Source organism: Mizuhopecten yessoensis, unplaced genomic scaffold (genome assembly GCF_002113885.1).
Source record: "Mizuhopecten yessoensis strain PY_sf001 unplaced genomic scaffold, ASM211388v2 scaffold11167, whole genome shotgun sequence".
Lineage (NCBI taxonomy): Eukaryota > Metazoa > Mollusca > Bivalvia > Pectinida > Pectinidae > Mizuhopecten > Mizuhopecten yessoensis.
Genome location: NW_018408913.1, coordinates 268,759 through 293,967, shown reverse-complemented (window position 1 = coordinate 293,967; position 25,209 = coordinate 268,759). Strand labels below are relative to the sequence as shown.

Below are 25,209 nucleotides of genomic sequence, written 5' to 3'. Positions count from 1 at the left end.
AACAACTTCTTCTGAACTACCAAGAGACCTAGGATAATGATATTTTGCCAGTTAGATGCTGGGATGAAGGGCTACCAAATATGTTCAAATGAATGAATGTCGCTCATATCCAAGGTCACAGGGGTCAAATATGTTAAAATCTTTGAACGACTTCTTCTGAATAACGAAGAGGCCTAGGGTGATGATATTTGGCCTTTAGCATGCTGGGATGAAGGGCTACCAAGTTTGTTCAAACAAATGAGCTTCACCCATTTTCAAGGTCACAGGGGTCAAATATGTTCAAAACCTTAAAAACTACTTCTTCTCAATAACCAAGAGGCTGAGGGTTATAATATTTGGCCTGTAGCATGCTGGGATGAAGCCTACCAAGTTTGTTAAAATGAATGACCTTGACAATTATTCAAAACCAAAAGTCCTAGGATGATGCTGTTTGGCAAGTAGCATGCTAGGATGAAGGACTACCAAGTTTTTTCAAACGAATGACCTCGACATATATTAAAGGTCACAGGGGTCAAATATGTTTAAAACCTTTATAAACGACCTCTTCTCAATAAGCAAAAGGCTAAGGGTGATGATATTTGGCCATTAACATGCTGGGATTAAGTACTACCAGTTTTTTTTCAAATTAATGACCTTCGCCCATATGCAAGGTCACAGTGGTCAATATATGTTTAAATCTTTAAATGACTTGTTCTGTATAACCAAAAGGTCCAGGGTAATGATATTTTGCCAGAAGCAATTTCTTGGTTGGACGATTATAAACTCTGTTCAACCTTATGTCCTTGTTCGACATTCAAGGTCACAGGCGTCATATGTTTAAACCTTTAATAGGTTCTTATGAGTCAAACACTGATATTCTGCCTGTAGCTGTATTTTAGTCCACTTTAAAGATTAATTACAGGTGAGCGATTCAGGCCCATTGGGCCTCTTGTTCTACTTAAAAATATTTCTGAACATGCACTCTTTGATGCATTCTCAGCTGTGTTCTTTCTCTAATTAGTTTGAATGCTTTGTGTTGTAGAACTGTATCCTTTCTTTCACTTGATGCGTTTTAATGCCACACGGACGCTGAGGTTAGAAAAAGTGTCTTTGTGTTGTAGAACTGTTTCCTTTCTTTCATTTGATGTGTTTTAATGCCTCACTGACACTGAGGTTAGATAAAGTGTCTTTGTGTTGTAGAACTGTTTCCTTTCTTTCACTTGATGTGTTTTAATGCCTCACGGACACTGAGGTTAGATAAAGTGTCTTTGTGTTGTAGAACTGTTTCCTTTCTTTCACTTGATGTGTTTTAATGCCTCACGGACACTGAGGTTAGATAAAGTGTCTTTGTGTTGTAGAACTGTTTCCTTTCTTTCACTTGATGTGTTTTAATGCCTCACGGACACTGAGGTTAGATAAAGTGTCTTTGTGTTGTAGAACTGTTTCCTTTCTTTCACTTGATGTGTTTTAATGCCTCACGGACACTGAGGTTAGATAAAGTGTCTTTGTGTTGTAGAACTGTTTCCTTTCTTTCACTTGATGTGTTTTAATGCCTCACGGACACTGAGGTTAGATAAAGTGTCTTTGTGTTGTAGAACTGTTTCCTTTCTTTCACTTGATGTGTTTTAATGCCTCACGGACACTGAGGTTAGATAAAGTGTCTTTGTGTTGTAGAACTGTTTCCTTTCTTTCACTTGATGTGTTTTAATGCCTCACGGACACTGAGGTTAGATAAAGTGTCTTTGTGTTGTAGAACTGTTTCCTTTCTTTCACTTGATGTGTTTTAATGCCTCACGGACACTGAGGTTAGATAAAGTGTCTTTGTGTTGTAGAACTGTTTCCTTTCTTTCACTTGATGTGTTTTAATGCCTCACGGACACTGAGGTTAGATAAAGTGTCTTTGTGTTGTAGAACTGTTTCCTTTCTTTCACTTGATGTGTTTTAATGCCTCACGGACACTGAGGTTAGATAAAGTGTCTTTGTGTTGTAGAACTGTTTCCTTTCTTTCACTTGATGTGTTTTAATGCCTCACGGACACTGAGGTTAGATAAAGTGTCTTTGTGTTGTAGAACTGTTTCCTTTCTTTCACTTGATGTGTTTTAATGCCTCACGGACACTGAGGTTAGATAAAGTGTCTTTGTGTTGTAGAACTGTTTCCTTTCTTTCACTTGATGTGTTTTAATGCCTCACCGACACTGAGGTTAGATAAAGTGTCTTTGTGTTGTAGAACTGTTTCCTTTCTTTCACTTGATGTGTTTTAATGCCTCACGGACACTGAGGTTAGATAAAGTGTCTTTGTGTTCCGTCACAAACTGTTTCACGTCTTTCCCGTTAGTTTTACCATACTCCCTTAGTGCCCAGCCAATTGATTTCTGGATGAAGAACTCCTTTTCTTCAGCTCTCATCAGACAATACCTGTTCAACACAACAATACATAAGCATGTATCCTTGTCATCATATAAAAAAATAATACGTATACAATTTTCTCGTCTACAAAGATGTCATAAGGTGTCATTCTTAACTGGACAGTTTTAAAATCCATCAGATTCCATCTTCAGTCACAAACAAGAAGGTGATTGAATTTGTACTACCCTACTAGTCCATGTGATGGACTGTGGCAAAAACCCAATCACAGAGACAAAATGGATTACTGCCTTTGTGCTGGCTCCGTTCCCTTCCTGTTGGATATATATGGCCGACAGACAGATGAACCAGGCATGATTGCTGTAAGCTTACCCGCCCTTATTATAATACATAATCCGCAGTATTGTTTTTTCTCACACCGTCATGATTACTTTTTGAAGTCTCAAATTTTGTCTTTGTTGTAACATTTTTGTTTCTTGCAAACATAAACATCAAACATTTCTTCAAAAGTCTGTATGAGTGGCAGATTTAAATGACTATTCCTTTATACTAATGATGGGGTTTAAACTTGATCCGATGTTGTATAGATGAAGTTTGTGACCCTTTCTTAGATGCTTCAAACTAAATCAAGTTAAAATGCCTTCATGTATATGGGTACTGTACCTGAAGAATGGTGTTTCAAAGATTTATAAGTCATTCATCCATATTTCCTCATACGCTCCCACCCGAGATATTGTTTCGGCGAATTCTCAATTCCACCAGGTCAATTTTACCAAAACTGATAGATATTCCTGTAATTGCCCTGACCAAGTGTTGTTATTGTCTTTCTCAATCATAAATATGATTTACAGTACCGATAGCCACCATGGTCTAAATCAGTGGGAAAATGTCCAACTTTTAGTCCAGTACTGATAAGTATCATAAAAAATTGACCTAGAAAATGTCTGTAAGACATAAATGCCCCCGCTCATGGATTGGACGAGACTGGACGGACATAGGCAGCACTATCTCCCCCCCCCCCCCCTTTTATGGTAATGGACATAAAAAGATCGATGTGTGTTGTATGGGCAATTTCTTGGTGAAAATCAATAATTTGACTACCAATATAAGCTATCAAATCTTACCAACACAATGACTAAAGCAACTTATTTCTACTTGTCACTAGACTATACAGACAATACAGACACTATTCACTATACATTGTATTACCTAAAGAACTTTGGGCTTCAGTTTGTCAATATGCGTAGCCTGAAGAGTTTGTCACTGTCTTACCTAAACATTGTATCACTGTCTTACTTGAAGAGTTTGTCACAGTCTTACCTGAAGAGTTTGTCACAGTCTTACCTGAAGAGTTTGTCACTGACTTACCTGAAGAGTTTGTAACAGTCTTACCTGAAGAGTTTGTCACTGTCTTACCTGAAGAGTTTGTTACAGTCTTACTTGAAGAGTTTGTCACAGTCTTACCTGAAGAGTTTGTCACTGACTTACCTGATGAGTTTGTCACAGTCTTACCTGAAGAGTTTGTCACTGTCTTACCTAAAGAGTTTGTCACTGACTTACCTGATGAGTTTGTCACTGTCTTACCTGAAGAGTTTGTCACTGTCTTACCTGAAGAGTTTGTCACTGTCTTACCTGAAGAGTTTGTCAGTCTTACTTGAAGAGTTTGTCACTGTCTTACCTGAAGAGTTTTTCAAGGTCTTACCTGAAGAGTTTGTAACAGTCTTACCTGATGAGTTTGTCACTGAGTTACCTGAAGAGTTTGTCACAGTCTTATGTGATGAGTTTGTCACAGTCTTATGTGATGAGTTTGTCACAGTCTTACCTGATGAGTTTGTCACTGTCTTAACTGATGAGTTTGTCACAGTCTTACCTGAAGAGTTTGTCAGTCTTACCTGAAGAGTTTGTCAGTCTTACCTGAAGAGTTTGTCAGTCTTACCTGAAGAGTTTGTCACAGTCTTACCTGATGAGTTTATCACAGTCTTACCTGATGAGTTTGTCAGTCTTACCTGAAGAGTTTTTCATGGTCTTACCTGAAGAGTTTGTCACAGTCTTACCTGATGAGTTTGTCACTGTCTTACCTGATGAGTTTGTCACTGACTTACCTGAAGAGTTTTTGAGAATCAGTTTTCTGTTTATACTTGAGTTGATGTAGTATTGCTGTCCTCCTTAGCCACATGTCTTTGTCTTCAACCCATTTATCCATCACAAGACCAAGGTCATTCGGGTGCTTAGCAACCATTGGACCAATCACTGGGTAGCAAGAAAGAAAATCTAATATTGTCATGTGTCAGCAATGTATATTAAATAGTAGTAATCTTACCCATCGTTGTCTTGGTTGGTCTGTTTATGTCACTGGTTACAATTTATTCATTAAGAATTTCTTACAAAAAAATGTTCAATACATGTAGATTTCATTTTCTCTTTATAAAAGCAACTTGTTAAATTAACCATATTCCTGCATCTACCCTGACCTTGCTGTACAAGGAGTTAGTCCTCTATTAGCCATTGAATATTCCAAGAAGCAAAATACCCCTACAGACAACATCCAGGGGCAGTTACTGATCCGTATTGGTATTGGTATAATGAAACAGTTAAAGTACAGGGTTTCCATAGATAACAAATTTCTGTTGGTTCTCCTTTGCCTCAGCAAATAAACCTGGTCCCGGGGAACCAGAAACTTGCTATATCCCTCAAGCCCATATTTGTAACTGTTTACTAAAATGATACTCATATTTGTTGAATTCATTGCATTTTCAGGTAATTGGACAGATGTCTTGGATTCGAGTAACTGTGAATGTCAACCTTCTGCTGTTTTATACATGATTAAAACAACGATTCAATCTTACCATTAATTGCCAGCATATCTACCGAATCCCACCAACTCTTGTTTGTGATCAGTTTCTGTATTGTATCTAAGAAACGCCTGCAACACTTCAGGTCTGAGCCAATCAGAATGCTGATATTGTTTGAGGCGTAATGTATGGCCATTATCTGGAATTCACGATTTGGCTGCTGCCAGGCTTTCCAGAGGAGTTCAAGTGCCTGGTCAGTGGTCAGTTTGGGGTACGTTCCCAACACCTGTCAATCATTTTTACATGCTCAGTTACTCACTAATCAAACATGAAATAATATTAATACATGTACATATAGTATGCCATAGGTCATTTAGTGATGAAAACCCAAAGTAACACCCATCACATGCCTGTTCATCATTCTCATGAAATGGATATTTTTTTTACTAAAACCGGAGACAAATACATGATATGTACGATCTGAGTTTGGGATGACTGTTAAACACCTGTCCGAATCCAAACAGAAATTGAGAACTGATGGTAGATTTGTTAACTTATAAACACTTTCAGTGCTAATGAGGTTCATAATTAATAACTAAATATAATTTGCTCATATAACTACAGAAGTAATTTTCTACTAATAAATTTCCCCCATATAATATCAGCCTCCAACCAACCTACTTCCTTAACAATGCCTTTCAATTCTGGTGCCTTGATACCATAGAATTCAAACTGTCCCCTCATGTATTGTTTCATCTGGGCTGCATTCTTGCTGTTTTGGTTGGCTGTGAAGCTCGTCTCAAGACTACTTATCAAGGAAGATACAGTGTCTGCAGAGTCTAGTAGACTGAAATGTAAATTGTATCTTATTCTAATGATATAATCATGATTTTTTTTAAATGAATATCAATTTTCAATTATTTTTTTGGGAGTAAATGAAAGTCTCTTTTACTGTCTCATATGACCAAAAAATCTTATTAAATGTAGGTTCTATTGACAAAAAGATCTGAGTAAATGTAGATTCTATACGACATAAAAATCCTAGAAAAGGTAGGATCTTAACATATACACGTATATATACATGAGGAAATTAACTTCTTGGTCAGGGTGTGCATATTATGAGTTATCTTTTATTATTTCATTTTTCTTTGGTATAGTTCTTTACACGACGTGTACACGTGTAACTTTAAGGCTATATCAACGATAGCAGCAAATACAATTTCTCCTTTTCTTAAAAAAAAATAAACGAATAAACAACCAAAATGAACTACAGATCGCATAATTTAAGATGTCTTGGAATATCAAATCTAACTCTGTTCTTGTACTGGTGGTTGTTTCTGAGCTTTGTCCTGTTTTCCGACATGTTTTGCCATCTGTTGGATTGTATCTTGAGGCTTTCAACTTAGACCTCGTTGTCCTTGGCATTTTAGTGGATGCAAGTTTGGTGAGAGAGCCAACAATCCAGTACAATCTTTGTGTGAGGAATAACCTATGCAAACAGAAGTAGACAGACACTGGTGTACATAGTTTTATCAAATGGACTTTTTTGACAGTGTCATAATGTTATAAGGTATATACTGCACATGCGCAATTACAGCATGATATCCAAAAGGACGCTGCTGATTACTGACCACAGGCACAGGTACGTACTAGCCTCCTCTGTCTATACGCCCATAATATAATCAAGGATACTATATTTAGCCTGAGCTTCCTCTGGCCCCAACACCAGACCTAGACATTTTGACAGATAAATGTCTATGTATCCCAGACATCTATCTGTCAAAATGTCTAATCATTATTTGATCTTTTGTTAATAGTGGATTCCATATACATGATGCATATTCCAAATGTGGACTAGGACTTAGGAACATCTCCTGAAGGTGAATGATTTGAATATCAGACTTTTTATACTGTTGGCTTTGGAGACACATTTACACACGTTGGCTGAACATTAATTTGTTGTCGAATGTGACGCCCAGATTTTTCTCAGAGACAACATGGGTAATGGACTCATTTTTACCATGTTGCAGTGTGGTGTAATCATTTTCATTTTCTTTCGAGTACCCAACACAACTACATTTGCTCACAGGGTCACGTTACAAATATCTGAAATACACATATGCTATACTGATCCGGGTCACAACACATGTATGTTTATGTGTGTTGTGCCCCGTATCAGTATAGCATATGTGTATTTCAGACAATGTTTATGTGTGTTGTGACCCGTATCAGTAGGTATAGCATATGTGTATTTCAGACATTTGTAACGTGACCCTGTGAATTGCTTGCATTTTTAGTACTGACCAGAACCAGAATAGATATCATCAGATTCATTATAAAAATACATTTCTAATCACTGACAGTTCTATCACCTAGTACTAAATTACAGAAGACATGTGAAAATGACTTTTCGATTACCAAACTTTTAATTTACGTTATTTTACGTTAATTTATCATATATGTTTACCTTTGAGAAAATCTGCCTACTAGTACTACTGACATTCGCAAGTTTCCCGCTTTTATTTAATTCCGAAGGCCAATATACGAGAGCTTCCGAAGTAGGCATAGGCGAATTTGATTTTGATGTGCCAAGTGTGCCGGTGTATATGCCGACTCCTCGGAGCAAGGCGGCACAGCGACTTGATTGTGTCCCGCAAACAGGCCATGAACCAACCAGTACATTATAAATTCACAATATCCACAAACCTCATTAAATAAAGTAAATGAATAATTGTGTTAAATATATCATTTTATTAATGACTTTTGAAAATAAAATCGGATGAACCTGTTTAAGTCTGTGTCGAATGTACTCAACATATCACTTGCATTAAAAAATCTGCATAATGAAATAAATTGCAACAGAGAACAATGCAATGCAAACTTTGCTTTACGACATTGAAAAATCCAGCAGCTTCAAAATACTATTTAATCATTCAATTAAAATTGAAATTCGCCCTAACACTTCATCATGCCCCCTCTATCTGCGATTAAACACCACAATTTCTTGACAGAAGCTGGAAAGGCATTGTGATCAGATGTAACATCTAAAATCGTTTTTGTCGTGAGTAGCAGAGGGGTGAGGGGTTGGAGAAAGCGAGACATGGGTCAAAACAGATGTCAACACCAGACAACCACCAACAACAGCTTTTATGAATGACTTAACTATAACTATCTATACACATGTTCAAGCCAGACGGAGAGTGAGGGCAATTTGAGGGCATTTCATCGCGGGCAAGCTTGAGGGTGGCCATCAAACCACAGAATCGAAGGCCCCTTATAAAAATAAAGGCAAAGTCAACCATCGATCATCGACAACCCAATTAAATGTTTCGGGAAGTGGTTTGATGGAACGAAAAAACATAACAAGTTATTGAGGGTATGCAAAACATCGACACCTCAAACATCCCGGGGGTGTTTATAATACTGGTGTACCAATATGGACCTGTGCCACGTTCGTCCATCCCCTTCATGCTTCTTCATGTCAACTGTAGAGCAGTTGGATCAGAAAATGAACAAAAAACCCCTAAAATAATGTTGGAGTAACTTCGATCTTAACACGATGTACACAAGACCAGTCAAACTCCAGCTTTAACATCGGCAGTGGAAGAATGCAAGATCGAAAAAACACGACTAATTATGCATGTCTTTATGAAAATGACTAGGTAACTGGAGTAGCAAAAGAGACAGTTTGGAAGTGGCCAGCATCTAAAGCAAGGCCACTTTCGTTTATCGCGATCCAAACGGTTGGACCAGAGTTGTTCGTTTATGAAATAAGGTCTGACCTAGGAATCAGATACTGTTTTAAGACGAGCCTTGACAAAGCCTTGCAGGGCATGCATAAACTTTTGCAGGTCTGCCAGGATTTAAACCAAAAAATGTTACATTTTAATTAAAACAGACGAACCGGTTGTTCCACATAAAGAACAGTCCTCAGGTTCATCTTCTTACGGTTCGGCACGATCTACCTACTCTTGTAGAGAGTAGGTAGGCCGGATCGTAACCTTTGGCTAGCGAAGATGAAGCAGGGCACACCATTAGAACAAAGGGACCTCATTTTTACCGAAAGTCGATCTAAACCCCTTAAACATGTAAAAAATACTCTGAACACCTTAGTTTAGGTCCAAATATAGTTGTAACAAGTTCTCAGGTCCCTGTGCATTAGGACATTGTGGAACCAGACGTCGTTGGACGAAAAGCACTATAGGTGATACCGGGAAAATGCTTCGGTTCTTCTTCGATCGACCCCTGCACCTTGCAGAGACACATGTTTATCCCCTCTGTAGGATGAAGGAACATGAGAAATTTTAACCAAGTAGGGAACAAGAAGCTTGCATGGAACATTACTCATACATTTGTAACTGACATTTCCAAACAGTACCGACTAATATCGGGTGAGACAAGGTGCTGTGGTCAAAGACGAAGAAAATAGTTGTAATCGAATTGACAGTTCACCAAGAGGTAAGATGCTGTGAAGCACACGGGAACTGAAAGGGCCGAATATGAAACATTGATCATGATATAGCTATCCAGTAGATATTCAATGCAGAGGCTTTCATGCACGGTCTGTGTGTTTAATGTTATCTGCATCGGGATTTAAAAAAACCCGATGCAGGCGAACAGTAGCAAGGAGAATGACACATGAACAAAAAAAAAGCTCGGGCGTGGTGTGGATGAAGACGCCAGTGAGATGCTGGAGAACCACCACCGACGCACAGTGAGTGCTCACCACTGGACCCCTATCTTCGCTAGCCAAGGATTACGATCTGGTACAACCAGGGCTACATTCGTGTATCCCGGTTGAAACGGTACGTGTGGCGCAGAAATATTCCACGATAAACGAACGCACTTGGACCGTTCTATAAGCAGAGTTAAAATGCACAGTTTCGGAGAATATAAAACAATGTATCAACAATGTATCAACAATGTATGTGGTATGCCACATAACGTATCTCAAAAACTACATGTGGCTTGACATTGTTTTAGAAAGAAATAACGCAAACTAGCAATAGTCAGCATTTTAGTTTTGGTCAGGCACGTCTGGACCCCTAGCTCCATCTACACGTGCCAAATTTTCCTGAGGTCGGCTTCGGTCCAGATCTGTGCCTGTCGTTTTCTTTACATGTTCAACCGGTTCAACCGAACACACGAATGTACTGTCCAGAGTGAAGAGTAGGTAGATCCGATCATCGTACCGGATCGTAGCCTACAATAAAATTCGTGAATATTAATTCGCGGGTATTGGAAAGTCATGCAAAGTCACACGAAAGAGAACACCTAAGTACATGTAGCTTAATTATAGAACGGGAACAATACATTAAAGGAATTTTGGTTTGAACAGATCGGGTTTAAAGCGACGTTTATGATGGAATATAATTTGATCTTTCATTGTAATCAGTTTGTCAGCCATTTTGCTATAGTGAACCATAGGTGATGGGCACGTCTATCTTTTTTTTTTTATAGATAGTCTTATCTATTCAATTTTTTTTTGATAGACGTGCCCTCCACCTATGAGTGAACGGCTCAAAAGGCACGTTAGAATCAAGTTCGCCATAAAGTAATCGTCTTGGTTCAGGGGATACAACTCCTACTAAGACTTTATATGCATTTACCGATGTAGATTTTTGGTGAAGTTCAAGAAACGACGAAAGTTAATATTATTTATAGATATTATTCTAATATGAAAACATATACTTTGCAAATTCCAATCAGTGAACTTATTTCACAATGAGAATGGGATAGGCTATAGTTGCATGAGCAGGCATTTGTTACGTTTTTATATCCTTGCTTGATTTATATTGAAACAAAAGCATGTTTTTGTGTCAAAATCAATATCAAAAAGAATCATCTCGCTCCCAAAAACTTGAAAAAAATGCCCCGAATCATATAATCATGGCCGTGCCACTGATCATCAGGGCGCAATGTAAGTCATGTTGAGCCATGATGTCAACATTGATGAAGTTGTTGGAAAATGACGTTTGGAGAAAAGAAAAATATTTTCAATTGTGTTTGTGGTTTTTCCCTTCTTACATATTATTTTAAACATATTGTGATGTTAATGAGCGTTGTGAAATGGTGTAGTTATTTCTTTTACAACATCCGAAGAAACTGAAACAAAATATATTGTTTGCTTCAAAACCCAAGCAAAATAGATTGATTCTCTAGTCGGAATATTTTTTAACTCACCGTTGTCGACGTCATTCCTACTATTGAAAACTATTGTCATTGACTATGATCACATGACCCCATTTCGCCCAGGTTTACCAAACCGGATGGTTTGAACCGCATACAACACAAATTCCCAACATCTTACAAGAAAAGAAGAATTCCAACATACTCAATTAGTGTATTTTTCAATGGAATTCAATATATTCAAGAAAAAAAATGCAAAAATGGACCAACTTGCCCCGATCCCCCTATTTATGATTTTAAATGTATGGATGTTAAACTATTCCAATGCTTCTCGCTACCAAGGTATTCATCAGTATAATGAGTGAACTGTTTATAAACGTTATACCACAGAGTTAGATAGCCCTCCTGTCTGTATAACCCTTACATACTTGTACCATGTAGTTCAGAATGCACAATGTCAATGTCGCTCTATAATGAATGGCGTGCTACAGTCTTTTTGATAGATATTTGCATATTGCCGATAAGTCTATTATGAATATTTCTGGAAATCATCCAAAAATACGATGATGGCGTGCTTACTGTCATATGTAAGAGTTAACTCCCTTGTACTGTACCATTTTTCTCTGGTATAGATAAGACAAGTACACACAAAAGAGGGGGGTGGGGTGGGGAGGGGACTGCATCACATCTGGCACCAGACTGTCAAGATAACTCCTGTGAACTCAAGGAACTTGTAATAATTAGTTACCAACAAAGATACCGTGTACACGTCTAAATATCGATAGTTTGAAGACGGGGTTCCGTTTCACAACGCGAATTTACGTCAGTCCCGAGGTCATGGTGCTGACCGATTATGTATACTTCTTCATTTGAATATTGCCTTATGGCGTACCCAAGACGGTACAAATGCTCCTCAATATTCACCATCCTGATGGAATATTGTAATATTTTAAAACGAATTTGATTCCCCTCACCCCTACACACACGCACATACTTTCGAGAAATCTTACAATCGTAGATACAACTACAATGCTACATAATTATGTAAGCAGATTATTTATCTTAAATAACAAACTACTAGATACCATTATACACAGTTTAGTTTCAACTGACCAGATGTTAATTATTGCCTTCCCTTGTTGTTCCATACTCTGCCGTAAGAGCGTCACGAACTGAAACACTTGAGGAGGCAAAACACTACAGACTATCGATTTTTTATGCTTTAACTGAAATAATCAAAACAAGTCCAAGTTGGTGTTTTGTGTGGCAAACACCCAGCCCATTTGTTTTCTAAACAACGCAAGTGGATATTCCGGAAATGTGATTCATTGTCCGGTATCGACCTAGTGATTAGTCACGACCTAAATGTGCGCGCGTGATTGACACAAAGGCCCGCGCGCTGACGGGACCCTCAACAGATGGATTACTGTAACACAGCACCCTCGGGGCTAGTATTTGGTTAGTGCTAGACCCTCGTCGACAGGGCAGACATGCTATTTATGTTAATGAAAATTTAATTAATCTCCATAATGTCACAGCTGAGGTTAATGAAAACTGGACCGTTCAGCTATAGACAACCCTATTGTTTGAACATTAAACAGGACAGGGAAATCTAGGCTGGTCATCGTATTGGCGACAATTGAAGAGATTTTATGATTTACAATGAAGCGCTGTTATGACTAGATTGTATTTGCCAGTGCTAGCTGAATTAGAACGCCATTATTGAGAAGATTATGACTATTGTCGGATATGTCAATATGATTGTTTAAACTGGGTTATTGACCAACAGCGAAACATCCCACATGGAAACAAGTACATATTATAATGCGATAGTAATCAGGCTAATTATACTGTCATTAGAGGAATCGGTTATAGGTCAGATTATTCCCACAGGGGCCTGAGAGTTCAGACACGGTGTTTGCAGTCCTATCCCAAATTGTAGGAACTATAATATGACATTGTATTGGTATATACACTAGAAGGAGTGGAAAATCGTCCATTATATGCTTGAGTACCTATTAACATAAAAGTATACCGCCTTGATCAGCATGGTTCTGCTATTTAGTTAAGTTGACTACTGGGAACCTGCATTAAGGATGGCAGAAAACAACATTCAAATCAATGAATTAAGAACCTTTTTATTTCTCAATTTTAATTATGAAGCATACAATAAAACAGGACTTTCGTGATGGCAAATATGATGTAATATAAACCTTGAGAGTGATATTGACCACAGCTTCAAATTGTGATGATCTATCTGCGGGAAACAAAGAATCGTGTTTCCCTACAAGAAGGGCAATATATGTATTCTACCAGCTCACGTTTGATAAATTTCAAATCCTGGTTATGTGATGAACAGAATCTAACATTCGTTTCCATTTTATATGAGATTAATGCAACTCTCCCTAAAATTAATAAATCTTGCAAGGCGCGCTAAAATGTTATTTGTTAATTATTTGATAACTATCATAGAAAACTGAAAATCGTGCAAGGTTATGTAAATAGCTGAACTTTTCTATGACCTCGGGGTTATGTTCTGTATGATAGCTCACCTCGGCGTAATGTTCTGTATGATTGCTAACCTCGGCGTTATGTTCTGTATGATTGCTGACCTCGGCGTGATGTTCTGTATGAGCGCTGACCTCGGCGTTATGTTCTGTATGATTGCTGACCTCGGCGTTATGTTCTGTATGATTGCTGACCTCGGCGTGATGTTCTGTATGATTGCTAACCTCGGCGTTATGTTCTGTATGATCGCTGACCTCGGCGTTATGTTCTGTATGATCGCTCACCTCGGCGTGATGTTCTGTATGATTGCTCACCTCGGCGTTATGTTCTGTACATGTATGATTGCTGACCTTGGCGTTATGTTCTGTATGATCGCTGACCTCGGCGTGATGTTCTGTATGATTGCTGACCTCGGCGGTATGTTTTGTATGATTGCTGACCTCGGCGGTATGTTCTGTATGATTGCCGAGCTCGGCGTTATGTTCTGTATAATTGCTGACCTCGGCGTCGTGGTCTGCCTGTTGCTGACCTCAGCTTTATGTCTATCGTTGCTGACCTCGGTGTAATATTCTTTATCATTGCTGACCTTGATATAATCTGATGTTCTGTTGCATGCCCGTTGACATCGCTGAGTATGTCGTGTTCGAACATCAGTCCTTTAAAATGTTACAAACTGATGACGTGTTTCTGTCAATATCAATTGGATATAATGTAATTTGTGTTATAAGCATTTGTTTTGTTCGTGTGTAACAATGTTGTTTTCTGTTCAGATTAAAAGCCAGGTCCTCGGGACTAAAGTGACAAAATTATGGACGAAACATTACATTTATTGACAACAGAAGCGCAGTTTATGGAAACTACGGGCGTATCAATGATTACTCTTTCTCACGACGTTCCCGGCTCATCTTGAGGTCTCATCACTTTTGTAACCTATCATTGTCACCGATAATGGAGAGACTCTCTCGGGAATGGACTTAATATCGCGGGGAGGGTGCAGTGGCGCAGCGACACTGTATCAAATGTCGCACCAAGCGTACATTACTTAATTTGATCATGTACGTTACAAGAAATTGCTGAATCAGACAGAACGGCGGGTCGATGTATAAAGCGAGAATTAGGAACCGATGTCTGGCAGGGAAACTGTGGCTCATCCGGTTATGGAACTGTCTAACTCCGTCAGTGTTGGACACGTGGCAGAAGGTGTTGACCCAGACATTTAATCCCATGTCTACATTTAACAAATATGTAAATCTTTGCCAGACAAATCAAGACCAGCACCACATAGTGTCGGGTGCCGTCTGCTGCTAGAAACAGAACATGTTGTTAAAGACAAGGCGTGTCGCCAATGTGACAAACACAATCTGTCCCCGGCCTGGTAGGGCTAGTAGAACTAGAGGATACTCGGACTGCACCAGCCCATGGCGCCATGTCGCATCTATGGTAATGTTAGGGCATGATGCCATTTGACTATACCAGTCAATGTAAGTGTCGCCCTGGTAAAATGTTAGCCGCTTCCGACTTTGCTAGGGAGAATTTCTCTTTAGCTCATTCGGTGGGGCCTAATAAGTCAGAGGTCCCGGGTCGACTCTTCGAGGAGGCATTTAAAAAATAAAGGCCCCTATCACATTGGCGGCCACGTAGGGACTCAGGAAATATTGACAAAATACTGAGCGATACTTCCACAAGAATCGCTAAGAACCATGGAAAACCCGGGACGAGTTCTTTCCTGGAGGTGGAATTATGTCACTGGGAAAAAAAGGGCCGCTTCCTAACGACTCAACTGGGGAGAATTTCTCTTAACTCATTTGGTAGAGTGTTAGACTAGAGGAGGCATTGAAAAATAATGACCACTGTTACAAAAACATATCGCTTGATCGAAGCCTCTGTCGGCGTATTGAAAAAACAGTAGCACATACCTGTATATTGTTTTGGAGTGTCCAACACAGCACGGTATATAAACGGGACAACATCCTCAGAAGTATTTATGCTTTAAACATACTCGCCCACAAAAGGCAAACATGCGTTTTATAGTGTGGCAGACATAGGGGTTTAATCATAATGATACATGTATTTTCTCCTATTTATTGTATGTATCACTAAAAAGGACACTGTCTGGCTTTTGATCCGAGGGATATGTGTATAATATGCAACTGGTGGCTTTTATCTTCAATTGTGGATATCATTCCGTAAGAATATATAAGCATAATTTGCTAGTAACCTCCTTGTTGTACATTTTGATGACGTCACCGAAACGGTAGATCTGTACGCTACTTCCTAGTTACTCAAACGAAAATCAATCGGAGAGGATGATTTTTTTTTATTCTTTATACCGAAGGTATAGACACGTGACCGTCAGACATTTTAAGTATCTACACTACACAACGTATTGAACGTCGATGTTGATGAGCTGCAGTAAAGATCGGATGGAGGATCCTACTCCGACCTTGTAATTTACACAGGGTTGTGTGTTGAGCACAGGGACGTGAGAATCCAATACAGAGTTATGTCTGATCCTATCATGATGTGTGTAAGTAATACAATTAGTCGATTTTGGGACACTGTAAAATGCGTCCACCTTGATAACCACTCAGTAGTGGTATCCACACATTGGAGATTTCATTTATCGAGTTTTGATACGAATAACTAAAATAAAAAAGATAAACTTCTAATACTCCTTACACACACAGGAAAAGACTTAACACACCCTGATACTGATTGTTAGGTCCCTGTGGTCTGGAGGTCGGCTTGTCCAGTATGCTGCACCGCGCTGGTCAGAGTCCATTAAAGTCCACTACTCGTCCATCACTCGGACATACACGTCACCCCTCGAGTGTTCGGCCCTCATCTATACATACACTCCGATGAGCAGTGTACTCAGGCGTTATGCTTTGATTTGTCAGAGGTGAAGAGACATGGCCACATTCACAATCAATGTTCATTGCTCAGTTATCTGGGGCGGAGTTTTTGAGTGTGATTATCAATCATAATTTTGTCAGGAAGTGGTCTGGACATGTTTGTTTCATAACGTGTTGCTGCTCTTTTATAGATTCATTGACATTGTGTATGCAAGCCGATTCCTGAGAGTCAGTGTACATTTAAGACTGGCTTGTATTTATATTGAAATTTTAAATCTGGCATCTTTACACTTTCCTATACGCATCCTGCGCATTATACGTATACATATGTGACTGTACAAATCTAAAATACATGACATTTGACCCAACCTATCCTACGTACCTAACCTTCTAGCATAACCCATGCCATTCGTACATGACAATCTGACCCCAAACTATGTGCATAACATTTTGATTCAACCTTAGCTACGACATGACATTCTGACAAAAACCAAACTACGTACATGACATTCTGACCCAAACTCAATTACGCACATGGCTTTCTGACCCAGACTTAACTACGAACATGACATTCTGACCCCATCTTTACTTCGAACATGGCATTCCGACTCAGCCTATGCTACGAACATGACATTCTGACTCAAACTATACTACGTACATGACATTCAGACCCAACCTTTACTACGTACATGCCATTCCGACCCAACCTTTACTACTCACGTACATGACATTCTTACTCAACCTTTAATACGTACATGACACTTGGACCCAACCTATACTTCGTACATGACATCCAGACCCAACCTTTACTACGTACTTGACATTCAGACTCAACCTTTACTACTCACGTACATGTCATTCTTATTCAGCCTTTAATACGTACATGACTCTTGGACCAAACCTTTACTACGTACATGACATTCGGACCCAACCTTTACTACGTACATGATATTCAGACCCAACCTTTACTACGGACATGACATTCAGACACAACCTATACTACGTACTTGACATTCAGACCCAACCTATATTACTCACGTACATGACATTCTTACTCAACCTTTAATACGTACATGACATTCAGACCCAACCGTTACTACTTACATGACATTCAGACTCAACCTATCCTTCGTACATGACATCCCGACTCAACCTATACTTCGTACAAGACATTCAGACCCAACCTTTACTCCGTACATGACATTCAGACCCAACCTCTACTACGTACATGACATTCAGACACAACCTTTACTACGTACATGACAATCAGACCCAACCTTTACTACGTAAATGACATTCAGACCCAACCTTTATTACTCACGTACATGACATTCTTACTCAACCTTTAATACGTACATGACACTTGAACCCAACCTTTACTACGTACATGCTATTCCGACCCAACCTTTACTACTCACGTACATGACATTCTTACTCAACCTTTAATACGTACATGACACTTGAACCCAACCTTTACTACGTACATGCTATTCCGACCCAACCTTTACTACTCACGTACATGTCATTCTTATTCAGCCTTTAATACGTACATGACTCTTGGACCAAACCTTTACTACGTACATGACATTCGGACCCAACCTTTACTACGTACACGACATTCAGACCCAACCTTTACTACATACATGACATTTGGACCCAACCTGTACTACGTACATGACATTCAGACACAACCTTTACTACGTACATGACAATCAGACCCAACCTTTACTACGTAAATGCCATTCCGACCCAACCTTTACTACGTACATGATATTCAGACCCAACCTTTACTACGGACATGACATTCAGACACAACCTATACTACGTACTTGACATTCAGACCCAACCTTTACTCCGTACATGACATTCAGACTCAACCTATACTTCGTACATGACATCCCGACTCAACCTATACTTCGTACATGACATTCATACCCAACCTATACTACGTACATGACATTTTGACCCAACCTTTACTACGTACAAGACATTCAGACCCAACCTATACTTCGTACATGACATTCAGACCCAACCTTTACTACGTACATGACATTTGGACCCAACCTATACTTCGTACATGACATTCAGACTCAACCTATACTACGTACATGACAGCCTGATTCAACCTATACTTCGTACATGACATTCAGACCCAACCTATACTTCGTACATGGCATCCTGACTCAACCTATACTACGCTACGTAAACTACGTCCTGCTTATAAATGTAATGGAGTCTAGATAGACTGCTAAGATATTCGTGTAGTGTACATCTTCTTTACGAATGATGTATCTATACTTTTGTAATGTGCGTCTGTTTGGCGAGTTATATAGCAACAATTTAAATTAAACACTACTTCCTCAAAGCGACATGCCCAGGAATACATTGAACCAAACCAAGTTACAAGTTAGATGATGGAAACATTTATTATAGCAGACGAGAAGATAAGCTAGTAGTGACGGGACCATTGAAGTGTCTCTTTCCTGAATGGCGGGCCCCTCTAAGAGTACATACATTGTAGGTCCTCCTCGAGGTGGACACGATTCGGGGAGCGGACACGTGCTGATGGTTCAGGCTGTCTGTCGTTATACATTCTCACATCGATTTCTATTTCTACCGTGATGGGGATATCATTTAGATTCGTCTCAATAAAACCAAGATTAAGAGGCTATATAACCATACACATGCACCAAAGTGGAAAAGGGTAAAATTGATTTGGCAGCTCTACTTGGAATCAAACGGATCATCGAAGGGAATCATTGTAGAGAATATTCTAGGGGTAGGTAGCAGACAACAGGTTGTAGAGACTACAGCTTCGCAAACAGTTTGGTAAAGGCAAGAGGTTTCAGGGAATAACCTAGATGTAGGTAAAATCTAGAGGTGTTGGGGAGTCACCTAGAGGTAGGTAAAATCTAGAGATGTTGGGGAGTCACCTAGATTGAGGTAAAGTCCGGGGATTTGTAGGAGTCTCCTAGGGGTAGGTAAAATCCAGAGGTTTGTGGGAGTCACCTAGAGGTAGGTAAAATCCAGAGATTTGTGGGAGTCACTTAGAGGTAGGTAAAATCCAGAGATTTGTGGGAGTCACCTAAAGGGTAGGTAAAATCCAGAGATTTGTGGGAGTCATCTAGAGGTAGGAAAAGTCCAGAGGTTATTGTGAGTCACCTAGAGGCAACTTAAGATCAGGGCTTATTGGGAGTCACCTTGAGGTAGGTAAAAGTCCATATACACTAAACAGTCAAAAAGTTGGCCCATCAAGAAAACCAATCGCGAAAGTCAAAATGATCAGTTTATCTAACCGCTGGTAAGAATTCACCATCCTTATAATTGTTTTTCGTTATATGATCAAAATATTAATCTTTATTAAGCCCCCGTTCATTGTTATATATACTAATATCTAGATTATACAGACTGAACATGAACGGATACCATTTGAAGAGTAAACCTGTTATATGACTTCTATCACACGTAAATCCACTGACCCCAGACTGACCGGCTCTACACCCAGCCTCTGAATCAGACCCCGGTATCGATTTCTCACCTTCACGCCCAGCGTGACTGATACATGTTATAACACTGTTCCGGTCTTCCTCTATCCCCTGGCTAATTACAGAAATATCAGAAATATGATTCACGCTAACGTTTGTTTGTACGTTTTTCACCTGCGTTGTTGCTAGGGAAGTGGACAAAGGTATGATAGGTCTGACTGGCCTTATTACCTAAGGGCTGGACAATGTGATGAACCTAATGCTAACACGCAGTTATGAATTCACCCAATACCATCTTGATACAGACAGCCGTACCTAGTATTCGGAAGTGTTAATCATTATGGAAACATTCCAATCAGTAATCAAGTTTATTGTGTATCTTTGGTTTTACACGTTATAGTAAAAATGTACATTATTGACTATAGGTATTGCATCATACATATCTGGTCGAATATTGCATTGTACATATATGATAGAATAATACATCATACATATCTGGTAGATCAATGCATTGTATATATATGATAGAATAATACATCATACATATCTGGTCGAATATTGCATTGTACATATATGAAAAAATAATACATCATACATATCTGGTCGAATATTGCATTGTACATATATGATAGAATAATACATCAAACATATCTGGTCGAATATTGTATTGTACATATATGAAAGAATAATACATCAAACATATCTGGTCGAATATTGCATTGTACATATATGATAGAATAATACATCATACATATCTGGTCGAATATCGCATTGTATATAAATGATAGAATAATACATCATACATATCTGGTCGAATATTGCATTGTACATATATGATAGAATAATACATCAAACATATCTGGTAGGACATCAGAATTAGACGACAGAAGTACTTGTCATAATTGTATGTATATGCATTCCGTTTAGTTTATATGTACAAAGTACATGTACGTGAAGCATGATTTCCGTGTTGTGTAAGACCACTGCCCACCTTTTGTTCATCATACCTAGCTGTCAATACTGTAATTCAATGTATGTATATAACGGCAAAGAAATAATAGCGACTGTGCGAACCGAAAATAATCGATCATTTTCGGGGCAATCGGCCCCTTTGTTAAGACACAAACTACGTTTCCTCTCTATCGGTGTTATAGTTCATTTTCTGCCGACACGGAGCTCTCGTATTCCCTATTGACGTTGTGAAGCCTTTCCTTTGTTGAAACTGTGGCGCAATCACACCAAAGACCTTTTCGCAAATTCACGCGTCGTAAATATCAAAATGTTTGAAAATGCTCAAATCTTTCGAGCGGTTTGTGTTAAAATTACCTCAAACGACCGGAATGACAACCCCTATCGGAGGATTTCCCCTCTGATACAGTTATAATCAATTGGCAGAAGGGAAACGCGCAATTAATGCGCTATTCTCCCAGTACACAAATGTCAAACGTTCAAACGATGCGGACGCTAAATGTATGTGAAGCGACAGATACTTCATTGCACTGTGCACAGTTAATAATTTGGCATGGCAACGGCACTTAATGCCTAGCGACCGGTACAAAGTCAACAGAAAATCTTCAAACTCGTGATTAGTAAAGAAAAAAAAATAGTTGAGAAAGCGGCTTTATGCAATTTCATGTTTGCTAATTATACGAAAAATTACTCAATAAGCGTTGCTGTCTGGAGAAGCTGCACAGCCTCGCTGCTAGACTTGGGTGGTACCAGACTGCCGGTGCAGTGCCTGTATAGCACTGACGCCTAGCTGTAAATGTCGTTTACATGGCAATTCTCAGATGATGTTAAAACCAGCTGTTTCTAGATACTCTAGTTGAATATGATGTTACGCTGAAGACATCATTTGTCGCTGTAGTTTCTGGGGACAGTAGACTGTAAAGACACGTGTTTCTCTTCACCACAGTTTCTAAAATATACTAGCGCGCTCCAGCCTCGTCGCTTCAGTCTTTCCACGTACTAACCCTGTATTGTGCTAAGATTGTATCAAGCCAACGATGGTGTAGCATAGGTACACAGCACCAAACTATATACATCACAAATAATGGTGTCCTGTTTGACTAACATTGTATTCAAATCTACACGTGAAGCTACACATCGTGTAATGCGCGGCCAGTTCTGTGTAAATCTGTAAGTTAAGCACTACCATTTCAGTGGAATATGTAAAGTATGAGCCACCCTTTATAAATGTACATGAAATATGCAAAGCACGACAATTCCGTTTACTCAAGAAAAGAACTACCACCACGTTATACGCTAGTAAAGTACGAACGTTTCATTATGTACGTGAATAGCACATCACTTTTGTTATAAATTTATTGAGAGCAACTTTTTCGTTATACACGTGGAAAACATGGCATTTTCATTATGCATGTGTAAAATCCGACCATTTCGTTATATACGTGAAAAAAACTACCATTTCGTTATGCACGTGTAAAACACGACCATTTCGTTATATACGTGTAAAACACGATCATTTGATTATACACGTGTAAAACACGACCATTTCGTTATACACGTGTAAAAAAACTACCATTTCGTTATACACGTGTAACACAATTTAAAATACGACCATTTTTATACATGTGAAGCAAGACCACTTCAGTTACATGTGCAAAGCACGATCATTTCAGTTACATGTGCAAAGCACGATCATTTCAGTTACATGTGCAAAGCATGATCATTTAGTTACATGTGCAAAGCATGATCATTTCATTATGCACATGAAAAGCCAAATCTGTTCGTTTTATATAATATCGTAAAGCAAGACTCGACTGCCACCACATTTCCTACATAATCACATTCTGCTCGTTTAATTTTAGTTACTAATTTCAAAAAATCAATCTGCAAATAATCGATAGAGGAGAAGGGAAATACGCTACAAAAAGATCTACTCGCATGCATTATTTACGTAGTCTGGTCTGTGTGTGTGATGTTGATAGAGACGACACGTGCATGCCGCACGGTCGAGCCGAGACAGCACGACTACAAAGACTGCTAAATCAAGCAGCATCACGCGAAAATAGGATGGCAAAAAATCTCTAGTCTAATTTGATATATCAAACATAAAAGAATTTTCTATTCCTGCTTCCGTTTTCCCTTCACGTTTCAATCAAGATGTGTTTTCCCGTCATGTTAAATTAAAAGCGAAATCCGTGACCAACATTTTACCCTCTGTGTTGAGTGTCAGTAGACGAATTCCTGCTTATCTAGTGATGGCATTTCTGCTTATCCAGTTGTATGTGACGATCTCCAAGTGGTGTATTAGGAACTAACATTACTCAGTGGTATGTGCCAATATTACCCGTTGGTGACAGCCTTATATACTTTGGTAACCGTACTCAATGTTATGTGAACAAAAAACAATCCCCTTCCTTGAGGGTGTGACAAAGAATATGTCCAATCTGAGGGGCGAACTGTTCGGTTACTACACTACACCGACAGTAATCTCTTGCATGTTTGTAATATTGCACATTTTAAAGTAGGAATATTGTCATTCATTTTTTAAGGCGTCACAATCGCCATTCACATTTTATGACGTCACAATTTAGCGCATGCTTTTCTGCACGAGGTTATCCGCTTGGTATTGAAAATAATTATGCTGGCCTCTTCAAATTAATTTGCCAGCCCCCTCCTACCGTCTAATGGTAGTGGGTAGCAGGCGTTAATGGTGTGACAAGGATGGACACAGATAACATCTTATGCGACAGGATTTAAAACCAAATACACTGCGGGGACTATATCTGCATCTTCAAGATTATTTTTTTCGATTGAGTGATACTTATTTTCTGAAATCATCTGGATATTCCCATTCGATCTACATATAGGAATAACCGTTCGGTTCATTGTAAATGAAGAAGCAATAATTTAGATGACATACCATTTCGGCCAATAGCAATAGTATAATGTGTTTTTTCCCTCTGCCTAAGGGCAAGAACTCTGGTTTATTGTAATTCCCCCATCTACAATTAACAATTACAATGTGTACCATTTAACATCTTACGATACGTGTTCCCGTTATAAAGTTACTATCGGGGCCTGTACTGTAACCAGAACCCTCACAGACCAACTATCTTCCTTTCTCACAATGTAAACATACATGCCGCTTCAAAACGTAAACATTAAACGCCTGGTGGTAATACATCTCTCGTTCCCACCTGTGCAGGCGTCATTCGTTGTCATGACTACCCATCAAAATGTCATATTTTGATACTATTTATTTTGATATTTAGGTCATTCTACTCGTGATATATTCAGCTGGACATCTTAATGTGACGGTCCCAAACAAACAGATGTAAACTGTCGTAGGAAACAAATATAATGACCAACATGTCACAATTAAAAATGGTGTAGGGGCCAAGTGTCCCTCGCCGAACTACCAGACAGGTCACGCGGTGAGGTACTACAGGTAGGGTGTTAGTGTTATAGTAAAATTATACGAGCAACGCCACTGCCATGAGCATACACTAATTTCATGCAAAACAGAAAAAATAACAATATTCCTTTTCAACCAACATGGAACATCTTTGGTCAAATCTCGAGAACAATTTTCGAGATACATTATCAAGCAACATCTATATTTTATAATAGCAAGCACCGTTCAGATAAAGTATATTACCAAAATACGCCATTACTCCTCTATAGTTGTTATAGTCAGTCCCAAAATAAAGTGTAACCGAGTCAGTCCCAAAATACAGTGTAACAGTCAGTCCCAATATACAGTGTAGCAGTCAGTCCCAATATACAGTGTAACAGTCAGTCTCAATATACAGTGTTATAGTCAGTCTCAAAATACAGCGTAACAGTCAGTCCCAATATACAGTGTAACAGTCAGTCTCAAAATACAGCGTAACAGTCAGTCCCCAAATACAGTGTAACAGTCAGTCCCAATATAAAGTGTAACAGTCAGTCCCAATATACAGCGTAACAGTCAGTCCCCAAATACAGTGTAACAGTCAGTCCCAATATAAAGTATATCAGTCAGTCTCAAAAAACAGCGTAACAGTCAGTCCCCAAATACAGTGTAACAGTCAGTCCCAATATAAAGTATATCAGTCGGTCTCAAAAAACAGCGTAACAGTCAGTCCC

The 25,209-nt window shown here is 39.0% G+C and overlaps 1 protein-coding gene across 1 annotated transcript; it reads right to left on the bottom strand.

The window, feature by feature from the left end:
- Positions 1–1,011: 1,011 nt before the first annotated feature.
- LOC110467243 lies at positions 1,012–7,638 on the bottom strand. Its single transcript, XM_021524275.1, has 6 exons — positions 7,603–7,638; positions 6,448–6,624; positions 5,817–5,982; positions 5,190–5,421; positions 4,446–4,593; positions 1,012–2,394 (listed from the first exon to the last, which is right to left on the bottom strand). The coding sequence occupies exons 1-6, from the start codon at positions 7,635–7,637 to the stop codon at positions 2,223–2,225; spliced, it is 930 nt and encodes a 309-aa protein (XP_021379950.1). The 5' UTR covers position 7,638; the 3' UTR covers positions 1,012–2,222.
- Positions 7,639–25,209: the final 17,571 nt, after the last annotated feature.

Bases quoted from the DNA above. Each gene is read 5' to 3' on its own strand.
- LOC110467243 (XM_021524275.1), bottom strand. From the start codon at position 7,637: ATGTCAGTAGTACTAGTAGGCAGATTTTCTCAAAG. The intron at 6,625-7,602 runs GTAAACATATAT...CTGTTTGCATAG, and splicing joins GTAGGCAGATTTTCTCAAAG to GTTATTCCTCACACAAAGAT. The intron at 5,983-6,447 runs GTTAGATTTGAT...TTTACATTTCAG, and splicing joins ACCACCAGTACAAGAACAGA to TCTACTAGACTCTGCAGACA.